The 26,842-nt window shown below is 43.9% G+C and overlaps 1 protein-coding gene across 1 annotated transcript in view; it reads left to right on the top strand.

Moving 5' to 3' along the window:
* Window positions 1-26,842, top strand: part of KLHL29 (kelch like family member 29) — a 915,027-nt gene that overhangs the window by 579,379 nt on the left and 308,806 nt on the right. Inside the window, exons 5-6 of the mRNA XM_030195140.1 lie at window positions 4,854-5,010; window positions 10,823-11,374. Coding sequence (XP_030051000.1) covers window positions 4,854-5,010; window positions 10,823-11,374 — 709 coding nt within the window. The remainder of the gene's footprint in view (window positions 1-4,853; window positions 5,011-10,822; window positions 11,375-26,842) is intronic.

Raw genomic sequence — 26,842 nt, 5'->3', positions numbered from 1 at the left:
AAAAAAAAAAAAAAGAGCACGCACTCCTTTTTCCCTCGTTTCTAGCGAGGGCGTCGCGTTGCGGCCTTGTGGCCGCGCGATCGATTTATTTTTTCGAGGTGTGATTTCCGCCACCATCGACGACTTTAACTTCGCCGACGCGATTTTTCCGTCAATGTTCTCAAAGGTCCCGAGTGGATTTAAGAAGTGTGGTCGGTGCGGCCGGCCGATCTCGCAGACCGACACCCACGCTTGGTGCCTCCAGTGCCTCGGGCCGGAGCACAATATCAAGTCGTGTTCTCTGTGTCTCGGTCTCCGGAAACGGACTCAGGTTGCAAGGCAAGTTCTGCGGGACCGCCGTTTTGGAACTTGCGCCGGCCCCTCGACGTCAACTTCGACGGCATCGGTATCGACGCCCGGTCCTTCGGTACCGGTATCGATGCCCGAAAAATCGGCATCGATGGCATCGACCCCAGGAGAACAGGTCCCGTCGGCCCGCCGGTCCTCCGGTGAGGGTAGAGGTGAGAGACCGCGTGGGCAGTCGGCCCCGGTCACTCCTTCAGCCCGTGGCCCTCGGGACCGAACCCTGTCTGACCCGGTTCCTCGGGACCGAGGGGGATCGACCTCCTCCTCCTCCATACCACCCGGCACCGGTGACGGGCACCGTAAGAAGGCAAAGAAGCACCGTCACCGGTCGCCCTCGACGCATCCGGCTGTCGGTACCGGAGAGGAGTCGACGCCGAAGCGTCCGCGTCGAGAGGAGAGGTCCCCCTCGGTGGTGGAGGTACCGCCACGTCAGGGTCCCAGCACTTCGGTGCAGTCTCCTGGACCCGAGCAGCTTCCGGCACCGATGCCTCTACCGGCCCCCACGTCTTTCCCGACAGCGGGCCTGGACGAGTGCCTCCGAGCCATCCTTCCGGGGATCCTGGAAGGGCTGATGCGCCAGGCTGTGCCGGCGCTGGGGGTGCTTGCGCCCTCGGCGCCGATGACTGTGGCGCCGGCGAGCTCTAGCCCGGTGCCGCCGCTGCTTGCGACGCCGGTCTCGACCGCCACGCAGGTGGAGTCCCCGTCGACGTCGATGGAGGGAGCTTCGTCCCCGCCGGCGCGGGAGTCCACCGCTCGACGACATCGAGGCCTCGGCGGCGAGCCGGACCCGGTTCAGGACTCAGCTACATGAGCTTATGTTCGATACCGAGGAAGAGGCCTCGTGGGGGGAAGAGGAGGACCCCAGATATTTCTCCTCAGAGGAGTCTGCGGGTCTTCCCTCGGACCCCACGCCTTCACCTGAGAGGAAGCTCTCGCCTCCTGAGAGTCTCTCTTTTGCCTCCTTTGTGCAGGATATGTCTATTTGCATTCCCTTTCCCGTGGTCTCTGTGGATGAGCCGAGGGCTGAGATGCTCGAGGTCCTCGACTATCCATCACCACCTAGAGAGTCCACCACAGTACCGCTGCACAATGTCCTCAAGGAGACACTGCTTCGGAACTGGATGCGACCATTATCTAATCCCACCATCCCCAAGAAAGCAGAGTCCCAGTACAGGATCCACTCGGACCCAGAGTTAATGCGGCCACAATTGCCCCATGACTCGGCGGTCGTGGATTCTGCTCTCAAGAGGGCACGGAGTTCGAGGGATACCCACGTCTAAATAGCTATAAATTTACATCAGAACCTCCAAAGGGCTTTAAGGAGTTTATTAAACTGATTATGCTCTTTGGACTCACCTCAATTCTGCAGGTCTGGTTGACCTCAGCGAGACCTTCAGCACAGGTCTGGAGGTCGCAGTTAATACACCAGATGAGACTAGACCAGTGTAGTATCACCGATTTTGAGAGTGACCCGGGCTGCAAGTTTTGTACATTGTGGGAGCCACTGTGGACTACCCTTCCCTCAGCTGGCAGAAGCTATTTGTTGAATTTTTAAGCAGGAGGCTGGTCCACAATGGGTGGTGAGTGGGGAAGCGAAAAGGAAGGGGGGGCTAAGAGGGTGGATGTCACAAGCACCACAGAGATGGGGGGATAGGATGATGAGAATTGGGTGAATTAAGGTACACAATATCCTTGTATTAGGTATCTCAGATGCTAAACAGCAATGGGAACTGTGTGGGTTATCTGTGTGTCAGTATGGCTAATACATGTAATTTAACAAGTAACGGGAAGGGGGGGATAGGGGGTAGGTAGGAATTGCCTCAAATTGGCTAATGATGGTTATCATATGGGTTAACTCTGTTTGTCAAAGGTGGGGGGGGGGGGGGTTAAGAAATATGAAAATCTATGACAGTAGGAGTGCAGTATTTTCGTGTTGTTGTTCTGTTTAATGTGATATTGCACCAATGTTATGGTTACGAACTGGATTGTACTTTTGACCTGTCATCAATAAAACCGTTGAAACATATACCACGTCTAAATCTATGTGCCTCTTATAGAATACGCTTAGTCGGCACTGATTTCCATGCCCTCTTTTAGGTGCCATACGTAGAATCTCCCCCATAGTGTGATAGCAGTTTGGGGTCTATTTTGATAATCTTCTGTTTGCTACTTAGTTATCACAGATGCTTGTGGTAGTTCTGTCTCTTTCATTTTTATCTCTAATAAAAAAAAATTTCATGAAAAAAGAGCATGAGCTGGATGTGTAAATTTGCAGAGCATAGGGGACATAGAAGCACTCAATACCAGAACATTTGTGGTCTTTTGAAAAGTAATACAATAAGACATGTAAGATGAGGTAGGAGGGGTAGCGGGAACGATACTCCAAGGAAAGGGGGCAGGGGAGAGTAGGGTATGGGCAAGAGAGGAGTTTATTAGTGGCTTTACATAGGTCAGTGATGGCGAACCTATGGCTCGTGTGCCAGAGAGGGCACGCGTGCTGTCGCCTCAGTCAGTTCCAGCCGCCCCGCCCTCCGAGCACCAGGCCCCACGTCCGAATAAAAGTCATACCTGGTCGGGGTTAAGGCGTCGGCAGCAGTAGTAGTGAAAAGTGTACTGACTCGGCGTGCCTTCAGCCTTCCCTTCTGTCTCTCAAGCTCTGTGGTCCCGCCCTCATTTCCTATTTCCACAAGGGCGGGACCACAGAGCTTGAGAGACAGAAGGGAAGGCTGAAGGCGAGTCGTCAGCACGCTTTTAACTACTACTGCTGCTGCCGACGCCGCCTTAACCCCGACCAGGTATGACTTTTAAATTTTGGAGGGAGGGCCCTGGTACTCGGACGGAGGGAAGGTGGGCTGCTCTAGAAAAACATTTGTCTTTGACGCCATTGGTTTTCCTTGTCATACCAGCCTCCATGTAAGGTTGCTGGTGTGTTTTCACTATGACGGCAGTGCAGGATTAAATAAAACACCGTTCCGTTTATGGGGCACAAAGATTGGCTACCACAGTAGTAAGAAAATGCTGATAGGAGAGAGTCATTGAATGAGCAGCATTCTGGTTCCTCCCACGACAACCCTGGAACTGGGAGGGAGGGAAAGGGGGAGACCCTGGAACTGGGAGGGAGAGGGAATCCTGGTCCTGGAACTGGGAGGGAGAAGGGACCCTGTGGAATTCAGAGGGAGGGGGGATCCTGGAACTCAGGGGAAGGGGAGAGGGAGGGGGGACAAGAGGGAGTGGGACGGAGGGGGACGAGGGGGAGGGGGGAATGGTACTTTGCAATAAATAATTAGATTTTGGGTTGCTGTTTGGGCACTCAGTCTCTGAAAGGTTCACCATCACTGACATAGGTTGTGAAATGGCTAGGAGGGAGTGGTTAGGTGTACAACATCCAGTCTGTAAGAAACATATGTCTTGTTAAAAAGTTCACAATTTTATTTTACCTTGGGATATTGTGAAAAGTATTGGAGCTCGGGGACAGATTTGTGCACGTTGAACTTGGCATTTATAGTCTGTTTAAAAACTAACCACCACCCCCTTGTTTACTAAGCTGCACTAGCAAACAAACCCCTAAACAATTATTGTTGGCTGTAACGTGCACAGAATGATAGGTAAAGCCCTAAATAATGGCAGAGAGCGGGTAGTCTTAATAGAGCAACAGGTTACAACCCTAGCCAACCTAGATAGGCCATGCTGATCTTATCTACTGTCCTTTATTAATGTGTGTTATAAGTTGAGAAATCTTCCATGTTCACATTGAATTTATATGAAACTAGCTAGTTCAATAATACATTTACCCATCTTCCTCAGCAAACTGCTTCTGTCTTCAATGTTCCCTTATTTGTGACCATCTCTGGGAAAACATGACTAAAGTCATGTATCCAAAATATTGACAATTGCTGATTTTCACATCATGGGTCCAAATTGAGTTCTGCACTTTAAGCTACATATTTTTTAACCATGTGTAATAAAAATGAACTCAAAAGTATTTTTAATACTTTTAGAGAGACTGTTTCTAGTGACTTTAATCATGTTTTCCTAGAGATGGTCACATTTTGTAGCATTGTTCTGTGCTGAGCAAATTGTATTTATTAAGGGTGTGATAAGGAACAAAATGATAGAGATTTGAAGTAAATTGTAATTTGTATGCATATTTAACTTATGGTGTATTTGGGTTCACTTCACCCTTGGCCCTATTGATGTGAATAATACCTAATATCCAATTTTCCTAAACATCTACTGCCATTAAAAGGGGTGTATTTCAAACTCTCAAAGTTATTCACAAGGCCTGTAAAGGTTTTTGAGGTATATAGGTTGAGCCTATCTATACTGATAAGAGAAATTCCCATCCTATGTTTATCAATAACATGTAAAAAGCACAAGAAGATAATTTTGAAAGAGAAAGAAGGTCAAGAACCAAGACTTTGAGTGAGAAGCAAGTAACAGGCACACATATTTTGAACAAGCAGTAGACTCACTATTGCTTTGTTTTATTTTGTTTTTCTTTCTGTTAGCCATCTGGCCCTACCAAGACTGAAAATCAGACTCATCAGACTCAAGGGCAGCTTCTTGCAACAAGCGTGAGATGGGGGCAAACACCTATCAACCAGTCTACGCCCTGGGACACCGAGGAACCCCCTTCTAAACAAATGAGAGAAAATGAAACCCCAGGTAGCTATGAATAATGATGTACTATAATCCTGTCAAGGAAAGTAATGCAAAACCAGCAAATGGTCTCTACTATCTACTAGACTGAAGTGACTTAATGTCATTAATTATTTTTCTCTTTTTTTCCTTGTTTCATTCTATAACCCTTTCCAGTTCTCCAAGGATTGTGATAAAATGTCTAAGTTCGATTTTTGGATGTTTTATAGTTTAGTAGAAGTTGCTATACTGCTATAACTAACTAGCAGTTCCTGGTGGCTTGCAATAGTTCAAAACAAATTAGGAAAGGAACTACCAAATTTGACAGGAAAGCAGTTAAGTGACATACACAGGAACCAATGTGGAGAATGTGGGGCAAAGAAAAAGACAATGTAGTGAAGGGAAAAGGGATAGGGTCTTAAATGAGGAAGGAGAGGGCATCGCAGCAATTCAGTCTTAGTAAACAACCAGGTTTTCAGTTTTGATTTGAAATTATTAAATGACGTTTCTGCACGAATATCTAACAGGAGAGAATTCCAGTGAAAGAGGGTGGCAAAGAAGAAAGCATCATGACAAGTAGAATCTAAATGAGCAAGTTTAGGGCCAGGTAAAACAAAATGATGGTCGTTTATTGAACGGAGAAGGCAGACTGGTGAGTATGAAATAGTGAGGGAGGAGAGGTAATGAGGTTGCCCAATCCTATGGGATTTGAATGCAAGGACCAATAATTTGAACAGCAGACATTGAGGAATCGGAAGTCAGTGATGTTTTTGTAGCAGTGGAGATATGCTGTCGAAACGATGAGCATGATGACTTAACCAGATGGCAGGTACTGTAGTTTTTTAATGGAGGCTTGAGTAGAACCTAAGTAGCTGAGGACTTCTTTTACAAAGCCGAGCTAGCGATTCCCGTGTGTTAAATGAGAGTAAGCTCATAGGATGTAATGAGCAATGTGAGAAGTAAAGAATGAAAGATTTCAGAACTAAAATAGTGACAGATTGCATGAAGTTGGAGAAGTACAGAGAAACCTGTTTTGCACATATTGAAGATCTGAGAAGTGAATAAGTGTGAATCGAGGATAACCCTGAGGTAGCTAAATGATTCAACTGGTTGAAAATGGAGCCAAAGCACTGAAGCAAAACAGACGGAATAGAAAGACCTCCTGTAGACCAGCAGATTACGGTTTTGTCTTTAAGAACTAGTTTGTGGTTAAAGAACCAGTCAGACATAAGTTTAAGACAATCTTGAAGTGGTTCAAGGGATGGGTTGAAATCAAGAGAATGTCATCCATGTAAAAGTGAAATGAGGTTGCTAGAGGACTGAGAAATAAGTTGAAAAGAAGTGGAAACAGAGCCTCGCCTCACAGGATGCTGCATGGTAGTGACCGAGGTGAAGCTCTGGAAGCAGTGGTGTAGCTACGGGGGGGCCTTGGGGGCCACACACCCCCATTCCAGTCTCAGGCACCCCCCCCCCCCACCCAAACCTGGTGGCCAGTCAAGTGCCTGAGTTTTGGGCACTACTGGCTGCTCTCCTGCTCCCTGCTTCAGCCATCATGCCATCTCCTGTTCTCAATCTAACTGCCTTGGTCAGCTCTTTCGTACTCCCTTTCGGCTCCATGCAGCGCTGCCTTCTTCAACTTTCTGGACCGCCAGCAGCGTCGGTGAGGTAAGCACACTGCCTTTGGTGATCTGGAAGCTTTCCCTTTGCTGCAATTTCCTATCCCGCATAGGTGGGATGCTGAAACAGAGGAAGAGTTTCTGGGGCCACCGAAGGCAGTGTGCCTACTTCACTCACGCTGCCAACGGCCCAGAAAGTTGAAGAACGCAGCAGTGCTGGGAGTCAGAACTAAGGGAGCGAGTAGGAGAGAGCTGACCAAGGCTGTTAGAGTGAGACGGCTGAAGCCCATGAGGTTTGTCTCCCTTTCCCTCTCCTCCGTACACCCGTCATCCCCGTTACCCAACAAAGCAAACAAATCTATGAGCATCTCTATACAAGTTGTCATTCTTTAGTATTGGTGGCATTTTTATTTGATCTCGCTTATATTTTACAAGATGCCGGCTTGTACAGTATGCGGATGTACACTGAAGAAGTATTGGTTTCATTGGTTAGAGTAGTAATTAGTTCTGAATCATAATCATTGTGTCATTTGGAGGGCTGGCTATAGGGAATCACTGTATTCTGATGTTTTCACTTAGTAAAGGTCCACCAAAATGACATTATGAGTATCAGGTGCTTAACTATCAGACTTACTATAAGTACAGTTAGCAAAATCATTAATTAGGTTGAGACCTGGGAGCATTTAATATCTTTTCTTCTTAAGCCTGCATCAAAAGAAGGTGGCATATGGTTATTTGCTCCTTTTGTTTTGTGGATTGCAGTGGTATATTATATGTATAAAGTAGCAAATAATCCTCTCAAAGATTTTTATCAAGGAAGAAAAGACTTCAGATGTTCAACACTTTCTGCTCGCCATTCAGATAACAGTATGTGGTTGAAGCCTACAACATCCAATATTGAGGAACCTTTTCTTTCTCGAAGTGGATCTCGGGCGAGCTCCTCATCAGTCAAAAACCTCCTGGTGACATTTAAATTCTAAAGGGATTCTTTCTATTACTGAAAGAGAAAATCCCAGCAGCACTTATCTGAGCTTGTGACAGTTGCTTTGGCTGGGGACGCTCTACAGCAAGCTTCTGTTTCGCTTTAAGCTTCTTAAGGAGCGAAGTCCTCTGCCTCACTGAATGAATGGTATATTATAAAAATGCACTCGCCTTTTTTTTATTACTACTGTTTCACAGAGAAGGTATTGAATAACGAGGGAAGGGTTTTCTGTCCAGAGTCAGTCTAAATGTGCCAACATTGGCCAGGACAGCTGCCAAGTTCATACAAAGTTAATTATGTTCAATGGAAAATAAATCTGTTGGCTCACTGCTTGCTATATGAAATTTCCATCCGTTTCATTATTGCTACCAAGTATTAAATATTAAGGGCATTTGTTTTAAACTTTGTTTTAATTCATTTATCCAGTCCTTACATACACATGATTTTGCTTTTTAAACCCAAAGGTGAATTCTAAGGGTGGTTGAACAATTAGGTATAAACTGTGTTGTGTCTGACTTTACTTGTTTTGGACTGCTTTGGGTCCTACTGATCTGTACATCTACTGTCTAGGATTTTGGACGATGGAAATAAGAAAATAACATTAAGTATTGGATGTAGAAACAGTTGTTTGCAGTGTGTATACGGATGCCTGTTCTCGTGTGTGCATGTTTATACGTATGGCTGATTTCTGAACATGCGTCATCATTAAAGGACAGGCTTTTAAATGCCTAGTTGGGTATATATGCTGTTCTCAGCTTTGTTAAGTGTTTGACTTATCCATCTACTTGCTCCCATGATATAATTTGAAAATACAGTGAAACAGAATAATAGAATTCAATGTAAAGCCAAACGAAGACTAACTCAAAATAACCTTTTCCGTAGCTGGGCTGTAGTATTACCATATTGAAAATGTGACTATACGATGACTCTGTGGTTATGTTCCACTAACAAGTTAAACGATTAACTGGCTTTTTTGAAAGGATTATATAACCTTTGGGTGCATGACAAAATATACTTATTTATTCAATATTACAGTTCCTCATGTAAGGGAGAAGGGGATGGAAGGAACACTGTCAGGAACTCCAGGAGGAGAAAGCAGTAGAACCAGAGGAAAAGACAAGAAGACTTATTTTACTACTACAGCTTAATAAGGCATTTTATATTTGTTATAAAGCAAAGTTGAGGGATACATGCCACTGCAGTAATTATTTTCCAGCATACTATGATGTATGTTGAGAGGTTGACCAGACTCTACTGTAATGGCAAAGTTTAAGTTATGGGATAATGCAACTTCATTTAAAAATGTTAGTGTGTCCAAAGTTTCCATAAGTGTGCATGCAGTTTATGTTGTTGCAGGACAGACTGTTTACTTAGAAATCCATTATCAAGTGCACTGTAAGGCATTTTTGGGAGTATACCAAGCACTACTCACACCTATCCTATGTGCCTAGTGCCCCCCACCCCCCTGCTAATGACAGGTCTGGCTATGCCCCTGCCTGGAAGAAGCCATGATGACAGAGTAGGTATGGTCAGAAAGAAATGACATGAACCAAGAAACATCTAAAAATTGAGTGTTGAACATAGCCATTTTGGAACCTGGAAAAATATTTTTGGTTCAAAAATTGCTTTTTTTCCTAGATGTTTTGTGCTCACTGTGTTTTTCTTTTGGGACCATTTTGGAAAATAAAAATGTCCAAAAACCAGCCATTGGGATGTCTGGGTGGCCTTCGTTCTTGGTAGACTGGCTTCATAGACATCCCAGCAGAGTAATGGGACAGCCTAGGGGACACTGCAGTGGACTTCACGTAAAAGATCTCGGGTACACATCTCGCCATAACTCACTTCAGGAACAGAAAAATGCCTATTGTACCTCACTTGTACACCACTACAATAGCTCTCAAGCTTGCAGGTGTCAACTGTGTGTAGGTACAATAGGTATTTAGTGTATTTTAGAGGGCTCATACATTGCACCTCAAGTGTACCAGTTAAAGTGGGATATGGACCTGGACCCCTTTCTCTACAGTCCACTGCACTGACCACTAGGCTACTCCTGCGACCTGCTTGCTGCTGTAATAAGAATGGCCATCATATCAAAAGCTGTCATAGAACCTGATATGTACTGTCACTAGAACTTTATTGGTTGGCGAGTAAGACTCAACACGAATCGTGTTTCGTCCATGAGGCCTGCATCGGAGTCTACAAACAGACAATAAAAACATTAAAAATTGTCTTCAAAAAAGGTGTAAAACATTAATATAAAAATAAATATAGGTACATAAATCCTTATTTTCAAAAAATTTAAAACGTTCCAACTTACAAAGTTCTTGTACCGCACCGCTTGTTTTGGGACTTTTTTTGTCACCTTTGCTTTTTGTCTTTGCTTGGTGGAAAGAGGGCTGGGAGGAGGTGAGTGACCACTGGGTGAGTAAGGGGAAGGTTATGCCATTATCCCTGCAGTGGTCATTTAGGTCATCCTTTGGTCACTTAGTCATGATTGAAATGGGTCTAATCAAAAAAGCCTTAATTTTGGCCCTAGATGTTTTTATTTTGTTCCATTGTTGTAGAAAAATGTCTACCTTTTGGTGCCACCCATATCCAACCCAGGTCTTGCACAAAACACAGTCCTATCATACCCACTTGAAATTTGGATGAACTGTAGAGCAAAACGTCTAAAATTGGGATGTCAAAAATCACAACTTGGATGTATTCGAGAGAAAAACGTCATCCTGCCACCTTATGACGTTTTTTGGACTCTTTTTATTTTGAAAATGAGCTCCATTGCAGATTCATTGGAGCACTTTTTCTTTCCTGGTATGTCATTGTCACAGTGAAAGTATACTGTAAGCTTTCCCCTATGTTAAGAACTACTTGAAATGGTTCCCAGCTTCAGGGAACACACAGTTGCTATTCTTTAGTAGTGGATGATGCTTTGCTATATACATGCTGTTTATTTGTCACAGAGCTATTTAAGCACGGGAAAGAGAGGTGGAGGCTAATTTTCATGCAAGTGCACTTAAGCTGCATAACACATCAAGCTTGTATTGTTGTAAACAGATGTTACTCAGTCTGTTTTAACAGCTGCTTGTATTTCTGCCACCTATTAAATTGTTTGGAATCTTCCCAACACTACCTCTGTTTCAATCAAACAAATAAAAAGACATTGGTACCTGTAAAAATGTTTTTGCAACTATAAATTGATGCAGTTGTTAAAAATTATTCTTGTTTTTCTATTCCATTCTAGGTGCATCCGCGTGGGCCACAACTATCTCGACGAGTGGTCAACCACCTCTTATCACCCATTCATATGGAATGGCTCAGCCTCCGACCTACAGTCAAGCAGTCAGCGTTCAGGCTCCTGTTATTGGCGTGACACCCACTATCCCCCCTCATGTTGCACCTACTGTACCTACATTAATGACAGCTCATTACCAGCTTCAGCAGCACCAGCAGGCCTCACAACCTCTCAGTAATATGGTTGCGAACCTGCAAAGCCAGCCTCTGTACAGAAACAGTCAGCCAATCGTCATGTCTTCTCTGACCGGGATTGGTCAAGTACCTCATCCTGGTCACACTGCGGTAGGGAATGGTCATTTGACATGCCCTATTCTGCCGCCTCCACCACCTGCACTACCTTCAGCTGCTTTACCTAATAGTGTTCCTGCTACCAATGGGCAGGCTGCTCTCCAGCTTCCACCCAACCAATCAATCAGTCAGGACACCACCAATGGGGTACAAATGTTACGGACTATTGGCATGGGAAAGTACGAGTTTACAGATCCGTGGCATCCAAAAGGTAGGTCATTTACATTTTGTCTTAACTTTATATTTTGAACCATAGCTCATATGAATGTTAGTATGCGATGTGGCAAAAAGACAGGAAAACTTTTCTGTTGGTAACAGATTTCTGCGTGTACTTCAGTATCAGTTTCCACTCATATACGCTGCAAATACATTTATAAATGAATGGTGAAAAAAAGCAGGGTTTCTGACAGTTAAATTGACTCTTGCATCTGCAGAATAACGAAGGCTTTCCTATTTCCATCTATCGCAACCACCACCTTATTTTTACACACATTTATAAGAATTTGCTAAGTGTTCCATTACTTTACAGGCTGGGTTTTTTTATTTACATCATAAATTATGCTTGAGCCTTAGTGCTCCTTGACAGCTGACATTCTGTAGCTGGTACAGCTCACAAACTAAGGGGTCTGTTTACTAAACTCTGTTAAGCACAAATCATGCTTAACTCAGAAACATGGGGCACAAGTGGGGCAAAATATTGCACAAAATTGCTCCTTATTGCACATAAAAATTACCACTGTAAGTGAGTGGCCCAGTGAATGAAGTCCAATGTTTCACCTGTTAGTGGTCTACAGTGACTACCACGTGGGTGTATAAATTTTGAGGGCACTCCTCTTTCCTATATATTTGGTACTTTCTCCTGGTTTTGGATGTTATAATACAGAAAAATGTCATGGGGAGAACGGGCATGAATGCGCTATTCAGCTAGCGCTTGCTAACTGAATAATGCTGACTTAACATGGGAGCCTAAATAGGAGGCGGTAAATGCTCCTGCATTAATTTTCTGTAAAATGGTTGTGCACTAATGCAAACATTAATATACAGCCAGAAATTCAACAAATAGGAAAATGCCTCTTTTAGGGGAAGTCCTGCGTTAGAGTGTGCTAAACCCATTTACTGGCACAGCTTAGTAAAAGGGCCCCTAAGCTTTTTCAGAAAAGTAATTATTTCTAAGTTTTTGATTTTTCTGCTTGGATTTTCTAGGTATAATTCACTGCCGTATCTAATATCCAGGATATAAAAAATGTAATGTTCAAAATGTGTTAATAGCAGAAAAGAAAGGGAGAGGCTAAATATGATGCACCAGCTTAAAAACAAAGATTGGTCATATTACCTTAAAAGTTCCTGCACAAACACAGTGGGATTAGATATGGGCCATTTTTTAATGTCTCCCCAGAAAGCTTACATTTTTACATTCAATTGATTTCACACTTTCTGAATAATACACAGCTTGCTATGTTTTTTTTTGTTTAAACTTATCAAGCATTATAATCAGATGCACTGCAGAAAGCATCAAGATTCATCTCATTAAATTGCTGAGAGTGCCTATTTTGTTGTCTGACTTGCCAGTCCAGCCTTATTCCATAGTTTGAGTAATTGCTGAACGATAACCCAAAGTGAAAGAATGGGTCTTCCCTGTCACAGTGATGTGAGTGCTGATATTTTTAGAGTTCATTAGAGAACTGATTTGAAATTTCACATTTTGTTTCCCCTTAATTATAATGTGTTCTATTTGACTGGGTTTTATTCCTATAGGACTAAACGAATCGTTTGGTGAAAAAAATTACATGTCCTTAATTGGCTACTTGTTTTTTGAATTTTTTTTTTTCATGTTACTGAAAAAAGTGTATTGAAATGCTGTTTGGTTTGCAATGGGTCATGTGATCTTCTAGAATATTCTTTTAACCAATTTGAGTCAACCAGTACTGTTTGACAAGTAATTTTTTGAACGCATCAAGTATTCATAAGTATGCATAATAATTGCTATTGAGTTATAATTCTCTAACAAGTGGGTATGGCACTGCATACAATTCATATAACTGCAAGTTTTATTGGCAAAGAGGATACAGAGGATTTTCCCAGTGCTTGCTAAGAACACTTTCTATACATGGGCAACTGCAGTTGCTCAGGTCAGTGGCGTACCAAGGGGGGGGCGGTCCGCCCCGGGTGCACGCCGCTGGGGGGGGTGCCGCGTGCCTGTCCGCTACGTTCGTTCTGTGCTCCCTCTACCCCGCAACAGGTTACTTCCTGTTCCAGGGCAGAGGGAGCATGGAAACGAACGAAGCGGACAGGCGCGCGGCACCCCCCCCCCCCCAATGGCTTGCACCCGGGGGGAGGGGTTATTTCGCCAGGGGGGTGTCCTTTCGTCGGGGGGGGGGGGGTCGCGCTGCACCCGGGGGGCAGGGCACATCGGCGATGCACCCTGGGTGTCAGCCCCCCTAGGAATGCCACTGGCTCAGGTATTTTTTTTTGGGGGGGGGGGGGGGAATCATTTTTTTGTAATTGGAGGAGGAAGATCTGAACTCTAGAGCTGTATTTCCCTCATTACAGCAACATCCTAATTAAGGCTTCTTCTAAGTTTTTCTATGTTGCTGCTATCCACAGTCAGTACAAACAGTAGTATATTTCTGTGAACCCATGTTTGATGTTAGGGCCTAATTAGAAAGTTTTCCACTCAGTATATTCATTATTGCATGTATGTGGACGGTTAAAATTTCAACCTGTGTAAAATGTGTATGTGATGGCATGTACCATGCCAGTAAGTGGGTACAGGGTGTTTAGGTAGTGGGCAAAGTTCACATGTGTTGATTATAAAATAGGCTAGTTTGGATTTTGTACTTCAATAAGCTAGGCATGGACATTTACATCTGCAGGAGAGCATGCCTCCACCTGCTTTGTGGGCGCAATTCCTGCTGCTTATACTAGCATTTTGTTTAAAATGTATATTTACTAAATCCCTTTCTTTATTGTAGACCTGAAAAAAGTAAAGCTCTATACAACACATGCAAACATGGCAAAAATTGAAAAAAATCCACTATACACAAAAATAGGGAAATAGAAGAACATGCAGTGATCCACCAAATAAAAGTTATCCTTTTAAAATGTAAGTAATTCAGGTTTGAAGCTTCTAAAACACAACAAAGACAAACATTTAAAAAAAAATTGGAAGGAAAATCCTCAGAGCTACAGACTTACAAGTCTTCGGAGCTAGAGCATTTCATCATAGGCATAAAAAACCTTCCATACATATTTAGAGCGTTCTTAAAGCCCTCTACGAAGGTAGAGCCATAAGCACCCATAACCTCATGGATCTACCTTCGGAGAGGGCTTGACAACGTAGTCAGTTAAGTGACTGTTTCATTAAGCTTTAAGTATGCTTTAAATATGTATGGAAGATTTTTTTATGCCTATGATGAAATGCTCTAGCTCCGAAGACTTGGTTTGGAGCTCTTTGAGGCTTTTTCCTTCCGATTTTTTGACGTGTTTGTCTTTGTTGTGCTCTGAAAATATCTGTTTTCGCTACAAGGTGGTAATCCACATTCAAAAGGTTTTAGTATCAAAGACCCTTATCTGAATGGCAGCATTGTTCAGATATATCAGTATCATTAGTTAATACTCCAGTGTGAACCATACATTTCACATGAATTGACTCAATGGCTTGATACCGATGTATTTGAAACATGGAGCCATATTGAAGTAGAACGTGTATGCAGTGCCTGAATTAGACTGTTTTAGCGACTATTATGCATTCTCTTATAGCAGCAATGCTACCTTTCAGATAAGGGCCTTTGATACTAAAATGTTTTGAACGGAGACTACCTTGTAGTGAGAACTGACATTTTATGTGTAATTTTTTCAATTTTTGTCATGTTTGTGTATGATGTACTGTTGATTTATTTTTCTGGGGTTACAATGAACAGAAAGATGTAGTAAAATAAATAAAGTACAAAAGCAGATCAATAGCAGGGCCAGTCACAAAAAGCATTATTCACCACATAAATAAAACACATTAAAAGACTGACACGGCCATGTTTTCCCCACTTCTGGGCTGCACCAGTGGCTAGTTAATAACTAAGTGGTGTCTTTTAGATGTGCCACGTACTTAGGTCAAAACTGGAGTGCTGCTTTGAACTTTAGTAGGTGACACCTCTAAAAGACACCGCTTAGTTATTACCTAGCCCTTGATACAGGCTAGAAGTGGGCAAAACAGGGCCATGTCAGGCTTTTAATGTGTTTTATTTATGTGATCAATAAATGCTTTTGGTGATGGACAATCTTCTGTGCCCTGTTACTTTTTGGTGACAGATATCTTCTACTGATATGCTTTCATTCTGGATTTTATGGATTGTCTGCCTTGCTGTTTGTTTAAAAAAAAAAAAAGGTATTTTGACATTGAATTTTATTTTTTAATTTAATTTAGAGGTTCATTTTCAAAACAGAAAAATATTTTAAAAGTGGCATAAAGAGTCATTTGGACACTTTGCTTGCCAAAACGTTCAAATCACTATTTTCAAAACCCATTATCTGAATATTTTGTTATGCAGTTCATCCGCAGTGCGTTCAGATCACAAGGGAAAGTGTTGAGGTGGGATTTGGGCCTTCCTAAGACTTGGATGTTTTTTGGCCATAATGGAATAAAACAAAAATGTCCAGGGCTACAATTGAGATGTTTTGGTCTAGACCTGTTTTTATCACGACTAAGTCACAAAAAAGTGCCCCAAATGACACTGGAGGGATTAAGGCATGAACCCCCCCCCCCCCCCTTATGCCCCCAGTGTTCGCTGACCCGCTCCCACCCCCAAAGATGTGAATGAAACAGTACATACCAGCCTCTATGACAGCTTCAGTCCTGTTAGAGCAGCAAGCATGTCCCTGGTGTAGCCTACTAGTCGGTGCTGTGCACTGTAGAGAAGGGGGCTCAAGCCTATAACGCACTCTGTTAAGCTTGTGGTGGAAAGTGTGAGCCCTCCAAAACCCACCAAAAACCTACTGTACCCACATATAGGTGACACCTGCAGCCATAAGGGCTATTATAGTGGTTTATAGTGGGTACAGTAGGGTTTTGGTGGGTTTAGGAGGGCTCTTCATACAATATAAGGGGGGCAACAATAAGATGCGTACCTAGGACCTTTTATGTGAAATCCACTGCAGTGCCTCCTAGGTTGCCCTACTGCTCTGCTGGGTTGTCTGTGTGTCCAGTCTACTAAGAAGGCTGGCTTCTTCATCCCAAAGGGTTGATTTTGTGCATTTTCACATTGACTTTGACTTTTTTTTTTTTCAAAAAATGGTCCAAAAAGACACACCGAGCACTACAACATCTAGGAAATGGCCATTTTTGAAAATAACAAAAAAGATGTTTTGCCGTTTCAGAATTGGATTTAGACATCATATCAAAAATGGTGTGCGTCACCATATGTAAACATCAGCTTTTTTAGGAGTATTGTTAGGGTGTGGAGAGGGATTAGTCTGGGTGGACCTAAAATATTGAAGTTTTACAAAGGGGAATGCACGTTGATATAAAAAATTCCAGACATTGGTATTGACACTTACCCAATGATAAACATAAGTGCCTGTTTGAAGGGGCAGATGTAAAGACCAAGACCAGTCCCCCCAGGACCCCTCACGAAATCAGTTACCCCAGCAGACACCTGCATTGCAGCCCACCTGCAAAGTGACTCTCCCAACAGACCCCCCCCCCCCCTCCACCAGTAATCCCTTGATTCTTACAGGGGTCACTGGTATTCTAGTGGAACAGGAGCAATCTCCAGTTACTCATCTTTTAAGTTCTGGGTTGAAAATGGCACCTGAGACCCCTGATATTGTCTCAGTACTACAGCTAGGGTTCAAGCTGCCAAATAAGGGAAAATGTCTGGATGTTGTCATGCCCTTATTTGGCAGCCTGACCCCTAGCAGTAGAACTGCAAGGAGTCTCACACCATTTTGAAAAGATACTCACAAGGACAGGAGCAAGTTGGGATCACTTCTGCTCCTACTAGAGTACTAGGGACCCCAGTAAGAGCTGGAAGATGGGGATTAGGGAGTGGAGGGATCTGCCGGTAGTGGGGTCACTTTGGGGTGGACTGTAATAGGGGTGTCAGCAGCAGGATTGGATTTCAGAGGATGATAGGGGGTCAAGAGGAGAATAAGATGTGAGGGTGGTGTTTTCATTGCATGAGCTTGATGTACTGCATTTGTGTATGTCACGAAATGCCTAGCCACCGGCCTGGGTTTATCCTGCATGACCACTTAAATGGTCCATCTTCTGAACAACTCAGGTCCGTCTGCACCTGCCGCTTGTTCTGTACACTAGCACCCTCCTCCCACTGACTGGGTCACGACCGCCTCTGGGCAAGACTCCCGCTCTCAAATTATCCCCAGTGATTTCTTGGTTACTGAGGCCACACTCCCAGTGGTCCCACAGTTCCCAGAAAGCACTCACAGACCCAACACAGAAACCACCAGGATTCTTTATCAGTCCAGATGAACAATTGTTTATTTTCATAAAAATATTGAACAATGGACAGAAAAAGTGCAATCAGCAAACAATAACAATAATTGATCCTGAAATATGGATCAATTATAACACTAAACATTTGTTTACTTTCTAAAAAGTACCTGGGGAGATCAGGAAATATAGCTGCTCACTAGTTATCAAATATAACTGTTTTTACAGAGCTGAAACTTGGGTAGAGTTCAAAAGAAATTAGCACAATTACAGCAAGCAAACAGTGAACTTGACAGTAGTGAATTAGTAGTTTTCAGTCATGAGTCAGTTTTGTAAAACTACAAGCAAGAGGGCCAGGCACTAGTGTGATAAATGCCCATATTACAGATAAATTGGGCCAAAACAATTGTCAAGCATAGGGCAGCATTTCTGTGGCAAGAAAGTCATGCCATCTTCAATTGCCCTAACACTTTCTTGTAACCAGCAACATTTTTTGACTAGCCCTTCAACTAATCTGGCTTCTTGTGAGTAAGGGGACTTTGGTTGTTCTTCATATACTCTTGGGCTAGTGTACAAGCCAGGGCAACTGCCTTCTAACCCAAACCATCCCGTTGTCAAATATAGTGGTGACCAGAATTCAGACTAGCTAAAAGAATTAATGCAGCAGCTTCAAAAGGCTCCTGAAGTACTTATTAAATTTGTTTATATAGCTTCAAGCTTTGTAACAGCCATATGAAAGAATGGCATAATAAATATGAGTGCTAAGGGGATGTAGATCATGTCTGTGCAGTTTTTATGCAAAGATGTTACCAGGAGTGGTTTAGGCCTGGAAGCAAAGGTTCTTTGCCTAGCTCACAAATACTTCAATTCAAAGCTGAACTCAGCGCTCAAGGAGAAGACCCAAAGATTTGGCCATTGTAGTGGTTAACCACCTTTACAGTGGTTCTCAGCTGACACAGGCCTAGGAGCCAGAATAAATCACTGGAATGTCTAATGGCTTGAAGACCTCGACTCCTGAGTGAAAATGGGCATGGGCAACTGCTGATTCTTTAGCAGAGGTTCCAGCACTTTGGCAGTCTGTGTATGCCTGGTTTAATGCACATGGATGTGGTGAAGATTGCCCATGCTCTGAAGTAGTCAAGCTTGGAGAACTGTCTAGTCAATTGATTCAGAGCTAAGCCACACTGGTCTCTCAAGGTCTGTCCACAAGATTTTGAACACTGCTTTGTCATAGCTTTCCAGGAAGAGCAGTGCCTTCCAAGGGCTACTCCAGGTTTTTTTTTTCTGGCAACATTTAGAGCAGAAATAGATAATTTCTGTTGGCATCTCGGGCACGGTGGTGTATCAGTATTTACCAGGCTGATTTGCATCAGCTAAACATCAATGCTGAAGTCTGCCTAGTCAGCATGAGTCTTTGTAATTAACTACTGTATCTTGATCTTGATCCCAGGAATGTTTTATGCTAAAAGCATCAGCTCTTTCATCATGTTGGCCTTTTAACTCCTCCCTCTAGTTTATTATTGGACCTAGCAGTTTTCTTATGCTCCTTTGGGGGCCTCTGACTCAGTGAAAGTCAGAGCTGGGATCCTGGTGCCATAAGTTTTCATTTGCAAGTACCTGTGGATTTTTTTCCCTCCTATATGTTATCCCCATCTCTCACCTGTCACGATTGTGGTCGTGACCCCTCTCAGGCTCACCTTATTTCTGGCAGTCAGCTTCTGAGCTGGCTTCGGTCCTTCTTGAGTTAGTTCTGTCTGTGTGCTGGCTGCTTCCAGTATGGCTCTGATTACTCCACTATACTGCACCTGTGTGTGTTAAGCCTCTCCGTGCTTCAGTATGCTTTCTGCTTGTGTTTTGGTTTGTGTTCCTCTTGCCCTCTGGTGGCTAGACCTGGTGGCTGCATTGGGTTGTCTGTGTGCTGTTTCCCGTTCCAGACTTCAGCCCAGTCCAGTCTGGAGCTTCCGGCCTGCCAGACTTGCTTGTCTTGTTTGAGCCTGCACAGCACCCTTAGCTGCCTTGTAATTGCTGCAGTGAGTCTCAGCTGCTGCTGGGCTTATTAGCCATTTGGAAACTCTCTGCTTTGCCTTTGCATCGCCTAAGGCCCTGGTTTGTTGGTGCTTGTTGTACTTCTGCCTAGTCCAGTTTATAGTCTGTATTCTTGCCTGATTCTAGTTTAGTCTTTGTGTAGCTTCTTGTACTGTATTGCTTGTTTCCCAGTCTTGTTTCTTGTTTGTATGTCTTTGTCTAGTTCTAGGTTGTTTGTTCCCTGTTTCGGTGGCTGCTTGCAGCTTTCAGTTCTGTCTCTTATCTATCAGTGTTTGTTCCCTGTTTCGGTGGCTGCTTGCAGCTTTCAGTTCTGTCTCTTATCTATCAGTGTTTATTCCCTGTTTCAGTGGCTGCTTGCAGCTTTCAGTCCTGTCCCATGTCTGTCTGAGAGTCCTAGTCTAGTATTCTGCCTAGCCCCCCTGTGTGTTCTAGTCCCTGAATGTATCTTGCTGGTATCCAGTTCCAGCCCTGTCCGGCAAGTCCTGTCGGCCACCTGCACCCAGGGGCTCAACTCCTGGGGAAGGGTGGCCAGGTGCAGGTGAAGTGTAGCCATCCCTGTCAGAGTTCTGTCTTATCCCTGTGTGGGGTGGTTTTGCCTTCCACTGCCACTCCTCGGCAGTGGCCCAAGGGCTCACGATCCTAGTTCCTGCTTTTGGAAAGCGTGACATCACCCAAACGTACCTGGTCTGCTCATTACAATGACAGCCCTAGCCTGGACGTCATGCACTAGAGCTGCTTTCAGAACATTGCAGGAATGGGACACGAATCCAGCCACCAACTATCCATCTTAAGCAATGACCATGACTTCTCTTCCCCACACAGGTGCTATGGACTCTGCCTTTCCATCATCTCCAGCTGATCCAGGTAGGAAAGACCTAACTCTGGGATCAAAATAGGGACCCTCTTCATGACTATAGCACTGTTAAGATCCACAAGACAAGCCCGATTCCGTAACTGTAAAGGCTTTTGAGTCTGAGATTTTTCAACGTACATCTCTCCAAATTGTCCATACAAAGAGCTTTCAGGCCCTCCCTTAAACAGAGAAGGTTCAGATTACAAATGTGTCTCTCCTGGAAATCCTATAAATTAAATCCTGCTTCACAATAAGAGAGAGAGGCTAGGATTTTATCCCAGATTATTCAGGTTCCTAAGAAAAATTAAGGAATTCAGACCCATCCTGGATGTAAGGCATCTGAATATATTATTGTAAAGGAAAGATTTCAAGGTGCTTCCCCTAGGCCTCTTTCAGGATATCTATAATAAACAGAGATATAATTCTTTCTCTCCCTCTGTTGCATGCACTTTACTCTCCCGCATATTCATTGTATATATCATGAAAACCTGACCAGCTACAAATCCCACAGAGCAGGTTTGGACACCACTGCCATAGATAGTATTTTCCCTATATCAAAGGAACATCTGGAGCAGACTGACAGTGATCTGGGCCCTCAGGCAAAAAGGGTCATGGTCCCCCTAAACACCTATCAAAAGTGATTAAACTAGACAGAGGTTAGAGTACAGTGTGCCCTCGGACACTGACCTATTCCAATGGTAATTCTGCCCCTGGGAACTAGATATATCCTCTGGATCCTGAAGGTGTACAATAACAGAGGGATACATCCATGTAACAGGACATATCTCGGGGTAGAGGCAAGAGCACTGCACTTCCTTTTTTTTGTTGTTGGGTCATTAATACAATATTGGTGTTCAAGCTAAATGATTAAAAGGATCTGTGTCCCTATTTTGAAGGCTCTTAGTGCTTTTTTTTCTGCTAATTTGCCCTTTAGTCTACCTTCCACAGTCAGGCAAATGTCTAGATGTTATCATGGCATATATACATAAGCCAGTAATATGGGTGTGTTCTGCTGTCTGGATAACTATCAAAACAAGAACCAAGATGAATAAAATAGTGTGGTTCATCATCCAGGTTTTGCAGTCATAAGGGATTTTCCATCACCTTTTCATAGTGCTTTTTTTTTCTCTAGGAAAAAAAGGTGCTGGTACTCAAACAGGGCAAACTGTAGGGGAAGGGGTGACTACCCGTGACTCCTCCCCTACAGTAGCTACACCCCTGTTACCATCCATGCAGCATATACAAGAACAAAGGCAGTTTTCCAAATATTATCGCAATTCATCTCTTGGGAAAACAGAGCAAACAGGATAGTCTACACAAAAGCTACATATCAGCAGAATACCACATCTTGGTTATATATGCACACAACATGGATATTGCACAGCCTTAAAACGCCAATATACACTGGAAGTAAAATCACAAGAAGTGCCACTTGCAGCTATGAAATGGCAAGGGACACAACTGGGATCAAATTGTGGCTATAACGAATCTGGGTTATTCAGTGACAGGCTATGCTAGTTTTGGTTTTACCCACATTGCATGAAGTGGAATGACACAGGGACCAAGTTTGTCCCTGCCCTGTGCCCACGAGCTCTGTCCTCCATCTGCACAAGCCTCAAACATTGGGGTTTCCTCCCAAATTTCTGCCCTGGGCCCCAGTCATGTCTTAACACTAGGTCTGGCAAGATGTACATTTCAAATCTGACGCCCTGTAATCACAAAATAGAAAATAATATTATTTTTCTACCTGTTGTTGTCTGGCCATTGTATTTTGCCACCTCTCGTCTCCTGGGTTTTGCTTGGAAGTGTCTTGTTGATCACACTACCCCCTTGCATCTGTACTCTTCTCATAGCGGATCCAGTTTCTCCACTTCTGTGGGTTTTTTGTGCATTGTATTTTTTGAATTATGTTGGTCTCAGGCTCTTGTTTCTGCTTCTCTCTGTCTTCTCTTAACTCACTCACCAGGCTCTCCTGTCCACTTGACTTCTCTTCTCTCTCCATGTCCATCCTCCATTTCTGTGTCTGTCGTTCCCCACATTCAGCATCTCCCTTCTGTATCCCTATATTTCCGTGTCCAGTATCTCCCCTGTGCTTATCCTCACATCCATCAACACCTCCCTATCTCTTTATCCTCGCCCCTTGTGTCAGACAGCATTGCCCTTCTGTGTCCATATACCATACCCACACTTCATCTCCCATTTGTGTCCCTGTGCTCCTCCCCCCATACACATCATTTCTCCTCAGTTTCTGTTACCTCCCTGTGTCCCGCTTCTTCCCTCTCTTCCTTTTCCACACCAATGCGTCTCTCTCCTCTCCAACCCAACCCAGCTTCTCTCCTCTTCCCCCACCCATTCCAGCATCTGGTTCACCTGCCTGACTTCTTTCCCTTTCTTCTTCCCACTGTGGGTTGAGTATTTGACGCCTTCTTCCTGTTGGTCTGGCATCTCTTTCCCTTCCCTGTAACCCACATCCTCCCATGGATCCAGCCAGCACCTCTCTCCTTTCCCTCCAGCCCACCTCCTCCCACGGGTGCAGCCCTCACCTCTCTCCTTTCCCATCAGCCCCCTTCTTCCCATGGGTCCAGCCGCCAGCTCTCTCCTTTCCCTCCAGCCCCCATTCCTCCTCACATGGGTCCAGCCAGTCCCCCACCTCCTTTCCCTCGATCCCCTTTCCTCCTCCCCACACTTTTCTCCCACCCCTCCACCCTGCAGGTGTCACTTCAGGAAGTTTTGGTGTCACTTATACTTTCCTGCAACCAGCCGGCAGCGATTCACACAGGCCGGCTCTGTGGTCTTCCTCCTGCAAAGTCCCACCCTCTCTGCAAGTTGCTGTTTCATCTAAACAGAAAGTTGTAGTAGAGAGGGTGGGACTTGAGAGGAAGAAGGCCTCGGAGTCGGCCTGTGTGAATTGCTGCTGGCTGGCTGCAGGAAAGTATAAGTCACTTCAATACTTTCTTGAGTGACACCCACAGGGAGGAGAGAATTTTTTTTTTTTTTTTTTTACTGCGGGAACAAGCTTTTTACTGTTTCTGCAAGGCAGTAAAAAAGTTTATTCCCACATCAATGGTAATGTATTTTTTTGTGTGTGTTGCCCTTACCACGGTATATCCACAGTAACCGTGTCATTCTTTAAATGGGAGTAAAACCGGGAGCTGGTTCATATTGTCTCTGATGGCCCAGAGCTGGCGTTAGCTCATAAGCTTTTCAGATTCAGACTCTAGGAACAGCTACATCTGAAAGCAATCAGATTGGGTGGCCTAATCCAAACACAACTGACAAAACTTTCCAGAGGTACAACAAGCATTTGTAGCCTATTAGCAGAGATTAGTAAGTGCCGCCATAAAAAAAAAATTCCATATACCATTTAAGGAAGTGTAGTAAAATCTGCTTGCAATCAGTGTGAACTGAAGTACAGAAAGCTGAGAGGCTATTGGGGTTGTAAGGTCTAAGTAGGTGGTCCTGGTGTTTCTTCTTCACAGCAAATAACTGATTATAGGATCAGTGCAGTATTTCAATAAAATAATAAAAATGGTGTGGATCACTGAAGACCCCCCTGGGACATTGGATCCAGAGCTTGAGATAATCCATGATGATTTCTTTTTAGATCTAGGTAAGTTTGCCCAGCAGGATTTAATTTGTACATCTTGAGATTTAAATTTCTGCTGCATAAAAGACTGCTTGCTAAAGCATTAAGTTTGTCCTCTGGCCAGTAAAAAAAAAAGTTTAAATCTTGCACAACTTTCAAATCCTTTCAGAACAGCAGTAGGCATCAAGAGAATCTTGCTTACTATGGGGCCAATGCTCAAAGGTTCATGGTTGTTCCCTCACTCTACTGCAAACTGAGCGCAAAAAAGTAGCCACTGCACGCTCAAACTAGTGAACATGCAAATCAATGTTGCATTGACATTTAAAAGAATGTTGCAAAATGGCCGGCCCAACTAGTGCCCCCCCCCCCCCCCCAAAGAAACAATCTGAAATTGCAGTTGCATTATAGTCAACATACAGCTGGATGGGAGAAAAAGATCTCAGAAGCCTTTGCAGAGGTTAATATTTGAATTATCTCAGCAGATTAGGCTGAATATTTTTCATTGGTCATAAACTCCGTCATTTTTTGTGCAATCTTTCATGTGCTCTAATTCCTGTACACACTTTGTGTTCACTTTGTGTTTCTAATAAATGTGCTTTAAAACCTTTATTCTAATTCCAGTTCTAAACTTTTCTAATTATATAATCAATACTGGGTGCAAAAAAACAGTTGATGTAGAGCTAGGAAAACTTAACTTTAGACCCGAAGCCACCATTTCACTCGACAGCATTCAGGCTTCTTCAGGGTATAAGCCCAGCTCCTTCATTTTCTTGAAATTTTTCATTAAACCAGCATATTTTTGTTCCTAGAAACCAGCTTCTCTTGTTTGTTCTATGCAATCAGCATGGCTTCTGTAATGGAGACAGGCCCTGCCCAATGCATCCAGGATGCACCATGCTGCACGCTGAGACGTCATAATTTTGAAAATAACAGCGCCCAGAGGCAGGAACGAGTGGGCATTGTTGCTCCTCCTTTCTTTCCAGGTACAGGGAGGCCTTGGGTTGGGGTCACGGGGTGGGAGAGCACAAGACTGGTAGAGAAGGGGTTTTTTTTTTTTTAAATGAGATGGGGGGGAACACTAGACCAGAAAAGTTTTGTTTTATAGGATGGTGGGAGGGAGTGGACCATTTCACTAGGGATATTTGTTTGTGTGAGGGTGCGAGGAAGAGGGCCCCTGGGGTCCATTAGACCACCCGGGAGTCTTTTTTATTTAATAATCAGGGGTGGGTCAGCTCAGCTTGGGGGGGGGGGAGCGGGAAACAGTCTAGGGTAGTCAGGTTAGAGGGAGAGAAGGGGTGCTGCTAGGCACCCGCTCCAATCAACCAACCCTTCTACGCTGCTCTGGACCTGACATAAAGTTTCTCATGCTTAAACATGCATGAGAAACTTTTTTTTTAAATTACATGGCTGCAGGGTGGATATTGACCATGTTAATATGCATTTAGATGCATATTAAATGCAGTCTGTGGTAATGGTTTCAGCTTGAATTTAAAAGTACGGTGAAACTATGTGTTCATTAGGAGGACTACAGTGTGCATGTTAACACCAGCGGTAGTTTTGAGCATTGGCCCTATGAGTCTAGTCCATTCATCAAGAGATAGAACAGCTACACCATCAACTCAAATGTCACAGGTTCAAGACTGGCATCTGCGTAATAGCTATTAAAACGTGGGGGCGGGGGAGAGAACATGTTGAGAGACTGAGTGAAAAAGCCTTGCCTTTCCCAAGTGTTTTTTGAGCTCAACACCTCATTTGGATTTCATAGGGATTCTGCTAGACATGATTTGTTATAAACTATCTCCATAGTAAGAACATGTTAACACAAGTAATGCTATAGTGGGTCAGAACAAAGGTCCATCAAGCCCAGTTTCCTGTTTTCAGCAATGCCTAATCCAGGTTATAAGTACCTGGCAGGATACCCAAAAATAGCTAGATTCCATGCTGAGGCTTTTTTAACTTAATGGTTTATGGACTTTTCCTCCAGGAACTTGTCCAAACTTTTTAAATTCTATTACCTAGAAACTTTGGGTCCAATATTCAAAGTGATTTAAATGGCCAGGAAAGGCTCCTGGTCATTTAAATTGCCTGTTTGAGGCTATATGGGGATATTCAGCGGCACTGTCCAGTTATTTCCTCTAACCCCGCGCATGCTGAAACTGGCTAGTTTGTGGGTGGTCTAGGGGCAGAGTTCAAGTAGTGCAGTAACCTAGCTGGTTAGATTTTCAGTCTGCTAATCGAATGAGAAACCACACAAAGTTAGGACAGAAAAAAGGCTGTCCTAACTTTATGCAGTAAAGTCAACCAGGCACCGATCAGAATATCAGCCAGTATCCGTTAACTTCCGAGTCCTCAACTAACGTTGTGCCATCCCCATCCCTCCCTGGCAACTCCCCCTGGAACATCTGGACTCCCCCTTCCCACCCCCACGATCTCTTCAAAGTACCGCAAGGCTGCCACTGGAGGTCATGGTAGACATTTTTAGGAGGCTGCCACAATGGGCATGAATGAGTAGGCACCAGTCCTGCCCATTTTCTCCCTGGACCACCAAGCAAATGAACAGTAAGCCCGATAGCATGGGGGGAGGGGCTTGCATATCCAGGGAGTAGGGATTGGGGGGAAGCAGAGAAATCTAGAACAGGGGAGGGCTCTTTAAGGTTAGAGCACTGGGCAAGGCTCAATCCTGTCAGCTCACATGCCTGGACAGTAAGGGATGGAAAGCAGGGTTGGTAATTCTGTTGCGAAAGAAGCC

The sequence above is a fragment of the Microcaecilia unicolor genome, chromosome 3, assembly GCF_901765095.1.
Source record: "Microcaecilia unicolor chromosome 3, aMicUni1.1, whole genome shotgun sequence".
Taxonomy (NCBI): Eukaryota; Metazoa; Chordata; class Amphibia; order Gymnophiona; family Siphonopidae; genus Microcaecilia; species Microcaecilia unicolor.
This window is presented reverse-complemented; position numbering and strand designations above follow the sequence as displayed.